This window comes from Protobothrops mucrosquamatus, unplaced genomic scaffold (genome assembly GCF_001527695.2).
Source record: "Protobothrops mucrosquamatus isolate PMUCROS unplaced genomic scaffold, P.Mucros_1.0 scaffold_96, whole genome shotgun sequence".
Taxonomy (NCBI): domain Eukaryota; kingdom Metazoa; phylum Chordata; class Lepidosauria; order Squamata; family Viperidae; genus Protobothrops; species Protobothrops mucrosquamatus.
In genome coordinates, this window is record NW_015386172.1 from 116,011 (window position 1) to 121,837 (window position 5,827).

General features: G+C 37.8%; 1 protein-coding gene across 1 annotated transcript in view; it reads left to right on the plus strand.

Annotated features, from left to right (window-relative positions):
• The window catches only part of LOC107286505 (protein Shroom2), a 41,312-nt gene extending 39,354 nt beyond the window's left edge, over positions 1 to 1,958 (plus strand). The window contains exon 4 of the mRNA XM_015814881.1: positions 1,554 to 1,958. Coding sequence (XP_015670367.1) covers positions 1,554 to 1,820 — 267 coding nt within the window. The 3' untranslated portion in view covers positions 1,821 to 1,958. The remainder of the gene's footprint in view (positions 1 to 1,553) is intronic.
• Positions 1,959 to 5,827: the final 3,869 nt, after the last annotated feature.

Below are 5,827 nucleotides of genomic sequence, written 5' to 3' on the forward strand. Positions count from 1 at the left end.
TATAAAGGGACTTTCCCATTGACCAGCATTCTAAGCCCTGAAGATGTCAGCAGATGCCGACGAAAGCTAGGCACTTTTATTGATTTCTATGTGTTTTAAAGGTTTTTAATATTCTTAAGAACTTTTATCTCTAAATTATTATTATTAAATTATTTATTGTATTCCCTGGTGCTCACGTCTATTGACTGACTTTGAACATGGATATACCTGGGGTGGCTAGCCGTCAGTGGGATGGCTGTTTTTATAGGAGCGGTGCCTTTTGCACCCGGCTCCTAGATCTCGTGACCGGGCCCAGGTAGTCCTCCTGCACTAAATTCTTAGTTGTCCTTCCGCATAATGCTACGCTCCTAACTTTCTCTTTCCCACCCCTTTTCTTTTCCTGCCTTGTTCGTTCGTCGGGAGGGGGGGGAGGCATCCCTTCATCCAGGGTATCGCTTTGTTGTTTATTACCTCCTTTCTTCTTTCCAGTTGCCTGCGGTCCCACCTTCTTCCTCTCTTCCTTCTTTCCCATAATGTTATCTGACTCCTTTCTCACTCGTGTCTCCACCACTCTCATCACTCCCTCATTCTCATCCTCTGACCCTCTCCTCTCTTCCTTCTTCCTTCCCTCTACACCCCCACTCAACCCTTCTTCCATAAGTGTATGTGTAGCCGTCAACCCTCTCCCCGCCCCTCCTCGGTGGCGGGTCATAGGGGGCACAGGCGGCGCTCCCGCGTTCGTTCTCGTCGCCTCCCCGTCAGTGGTGTCTCTCTCTTCGTACCCACTCTCCTTCTTTTCCTTTTCGCTAATCCTCTCCTGCTGTTCCTCTGGTGCGGGGGTGTTCCCTCTTTCGTATCCACCTTCCTGTCGTACGCTCCCCCCATTCTCAATCTCCGTATCGCTTTTCCACGACCCTTCCCATTCTCTCCTCTCCTCTCTCTTTCTAGCCTCAGCCCTCCAGTTAGATCTTTCCTCCGTACGTATGTGGGTGCAGGTTTCCTCCTCCCTATCCTTCCTCCGGCGGGAGGCCAATGGGGGCGCGGAGGAAGGATATGTCCATTTCTGCCTCCAAAAGTTGTGAATGCTCCAACAGTGGAAGTTTTTAAGAGACTGGACAACCTTTTGTCTGAAATAGTATAGGGTTTCCTGCCTGAGCAGTGGGGAAGATCTCCAAGGTCCCTTTCAACTCTGTTGTTGTTATTGTTGTTGTTGTTGTTGTTGTAATGGAGCAGAACAACTCATTACAAGATAATTTTCCTGAAGACACAATTTAATTAGAGCTTGTAGAACTCTAAGAATAAAAAGACTCATATAGCAGACAGTGAATTAAATCTTCATCAACCTTTTTGAGACGTGGGAGTGCTGCCATCAATTATACAATATATGTGTTACAATGTTCTACCAAATAATAAAATTCAGAAAGCTGCTTTGTTATTTTATTATTTGCTTGGGCAGCATGTAGGTCTTCCTAAGATGTTTCCTTTAAAACAATGATAGGAGAACGTTCATTATGGAAATGGAATATAAAGCTAAATGTATTAATCACTACAATTTTCCTGTTCTGTTCCCTTAGCGGATTCTAGTAGAAAAACAGAAATTACTCACACAGCAACATGAAGATGCAAAGGAGCTGAAAGAAAACCTGGATCGAAGGGAACGGATTGTCTTTGATATTCTGGCCAGCTATCTTAGTGATGAAAGCCTTGCTGATTATAAGCATTTTGTCAAAATGAAATCAGCCCTCATAATAGAACAGCGAGAGCTAGAGGACAAAATCAAACTTGGGGAAGAGCAACTCAAGTGCCTAACTGAAAGTCTCCAGCCTGAAAGGCCCAAATAATGGTTCAATAATGGCAATAATCCTCAGACTTTGCTTTACATAGTTTTATTTGCAAACCTTGAAACTTTTTACAGTTTTTTTAAGACACAAAAGAAGTCAATATACATATGAGTACTGTTCCTTGATTCCCCAAAAGGGAATAAGAAAACTGTTAATTTTAGAGATTTTGAGAAAAAGTACTTCTATTAAGCAGACAAAACAACTTTTCCAGCACTATGATTAGGCTGGTGAAATACATTGGCAACATTATACATTTAGATATAATTTTTAAAAAAGAAATTTTGCATGACATTAGTCCTTTCAAAATTATTTCAAAACCATTTGCAAGTAAGCTTTTAATTATATCCAATTGAACTATTTCAGAATGTACCAGTAAATTGTATATTTCTGTGGCTCTGTGAATTTTAATGTTGTAATGAAATATAACTATAGTTTATTAATTTATCACTTCAGTAGTGATGGCTGTAGCAGGGATAAAAAAGAAGAATCCAAAGGCAAAAGTTTAATTCCAAGAAATTTTCTTAGCTGAATGAAAAACTGAAGAATTGATTCTTATAAGTCTAAGTTTGTAATGCAGTACAAAATTAATACAACATTTCATTAGGTACTATTTGCCAGGTTTAGTGAGTTATATATTTGTAGGTTGTTCTGCATATTCTTCATCTGTTCGTTTTCACCTGATGACTTTGCCTTTAATGATCACTGTTTGTCCTGTGACTGTACTATAAGAAGCTCCTTGTTTTACTTAGATTTACAGTTGGACACCTCTGTGCTGTGTTTATATTAACAAATAATAAGTTTGATCTTATTTTCCAATTACATGTAGGGACATATTAACACTATAATCTAAAAAATGTTTTTAAAAAGCCTCTTTAAAATCTTTTACATGATAACGATGCAATAACTGTTGGTGTATTTACCAAATTATAAATAATGTTCCTTAATATTAATATATGTTTGTAATGAATAAAGATAATATTATATCTTTTCTATAGGGTATTTTTAAGACTTACTGAGAAATAATTTACTTAATACCTAAAACCTTGAACCATTCTGTACAGTACCCTTTTTTAGAAGTTAAATTAATTACACCATTACAAAAGAACTTAATTGTGAATCGTTTCACAAGAGTAGGTACAATTTCAGCTGTTCTGATTACTCTAGCAATAAAATTGTTAGCTATAGAAAGACTAACCATAACTGATTCCACATAATAATGTATTTCATAAGCAGATATCACTCAATCCTATGCATTTCTATTCAAAAGCAAACCTAGGACTCATGCAACAACACACATGTGTATGGCATTATAATTATGAGTTCTTGATTGGTCTCTTCTCACAAATACCAATGCAAATTCATACAATTGATGCCATCTCCTTCTATATTGTTAACATTTTAACAGTTTTCCCTAATATTTATATCTGGCAAATTGGCATCATTGTGAGATACATTCTCCAGTCCATATTAGACAAATGTTATATTTTGTTTCTGGTTTAATCCTTATATATACACAATATAAAGCACCAGTTTTGTTCCAATCAAATGTAAAGTTTTTTCTTTAACTCTTTAAGGAAATAAAAGTTTTCTGTGGTGCTTCAGGTTATATATGTGCACTCAAAATATAACCAGTATGTACACAGTAATTTGCATTATGACATATAATTCATATGAACTTAGTACATAAATTAATGTATAATTATATTTCACTTTGCATAATAATATATTTAACCTTTGGTTAAGTTTGCCATTTTTTTTTGTTTGTTTGTTTGGCTGGATCTCTGGAAAGGGCAGGTAAGGGATTCCCTCTTCTATATATATACTTTACAAATATCTCTATTATTTGTTCTATCTGAAAGAGAATCGGGTGCTAATGTCTTGCTTTGGCATCATGAGTGAAGGGTTATTTCTTCACTTTATAGGTTATTACAGTATTTAGACTTTTTGTACAGTAAGAAATATATTTTGATTTTTTTTCCTGTGGTCCATTTTTCATATTTTACTCCGATTCAAACAGCATATTTCAATTTCTTAATTTTTGCTTAATTATTTACCAACTGAGCTTATATTGTTTTAGCAATAAAAATAAAATAAATATTGTGCTGGGGTATTGAGTGATGTGTTAATTTTAGCCATTATGTATATGAATACCATTGCATAATGGAATGTTGCCATTATGAAGAATGTTAATTCTACTTGGATGCTGATTAATTAGCATCAAATTATAAATCCTTAAAATTACTTCCATTTACATTTAAAATCTTTACCAAAGACAGCTTCTACAGTAAAATAAGAGATAAATACAAAAACAATTGGAAAGTTCTAACTTGTACGTGCAATATGATAGCAGTATTCACTTTTCTAATATGAGATGACAAATAGATTTATTTAGAAGACATAAAAAGTTAAAGCATTCCTATACAAAGTTCTGCCTCTTATGCCTTATCTTCTTTTCCTTTTTGGAAGAATGACCCAACAGTGGATTTTTTGTGTCCACTGAATACATTAAGACCTTATTTATTTTATTTTTTCCCTTTTACTTAAAAGATATTCTCTCTATATATGGCTTTACATTGTTTTATAATACATATATTAATAAATAAGAATATTTAGCAAAGTATACTGGCTTAATCCAAGAACATGTAAACATTACATGTCTAGGATATCCAGTAAATATCGATCTACGGAGGATGCTATTTCTTCCGTTCTCCATCTGAGCTTGAAGCACTTAGAGGAAAGAAATACTTGTTAAGTCCGGAGAATAATGGCGCTTGAGACGATGCATTTCTAACAAGTCTTTATTCTCTGCTTCCAATCTACGAACAACCCGAGCAGAGGCACGCAGGCCTCTATTTATACCTTCTGATCCCCGGGCAAGTTCAACCAATCATGAGGCGGTCTTTTCCCGCCTTGCGCATGCGCACAAGGCCGGCACCGCTCAGTCTGGTCCCGGGCAGCTTCTGCAAATGCCCGGGACTCTTGCAACGTCCCGAGCCTGCTTCTTGCAGGCTCAGGACACAACACCCCTTCCCCCTGGATGAAATAAGATTGCACCCACATGGACGCCATCCTATTGATGGTAATATAATTAATGATGAGTTAATGTCACACAATGTATAAGGTGTGGGACTGTTCCTTTGAACCAGATCCAGTGGCCCCCCGACCTTGTTTCCTTAAAGACAACCAGCCAGTACTTTTAGTTCAGCTATTGCTATGTACCTGCTCACCTTACGTAATCGGCCAGGTGTTTGGGAGGGCCTCTTACCCTTAGCGACCTTCTCAGACCTGGGGAGTTTGTATTGTCTTCCCCGTTGCTTCTTGCACTAGGTGAAGTGCCCTGTGAATGACTAGTGACTTCAGTTTGACTTTCCAGCCCGTCTCCTGTATTTGAGCAGTCAAGGCCCTGTTGGTCGCTAAACCTGGTTGACCTACCCTCTATGGCAGTGGTAGTCAACCTGGTCCCTACCGCCCACTAGTGGGCGTTCCAGCTTTCATGGTGGGTGGTAGGGGTTTTGTCCGATACTGAAGCACTTTCCTTTTTTTTAAATTTAATTGACTTTTTAAAAATTTTCATAGCATTATTTAAAAACATTTTCATTAGGTTTTCATAAAATTCCCCGTGACAATTTAAATTTCTGAAAATATACTATTTGTATCGCTCTCGCATAAGTTTAGTTCATGTTACATAAGTGAAATTAAATGGTGCTATAGTGCGACCGCAAACAAAAGAGCCTCATCTCAGAATAGCTCGCGCATCTCTCCCCACACCACCCAGCTGTAACAGGCAAGCAGAGCTGGTAGCCGGCGCCCCCCCCAACCTAATCCACGATGCGCGAGAGGCATGGGGAGACGATACACGGCGCAGGCTCTTTTGTTTGCGGTCACACTGGTCAGTACGCAGTTAGATTTGTGAGAGTGAGCACGTGCCTACAGCTTCAAACAAAATATTGTGAGTCCATGTCTCAAAAAAAGAAATACGCTCGTGGCTATTTGCCAGAGTATCTGAA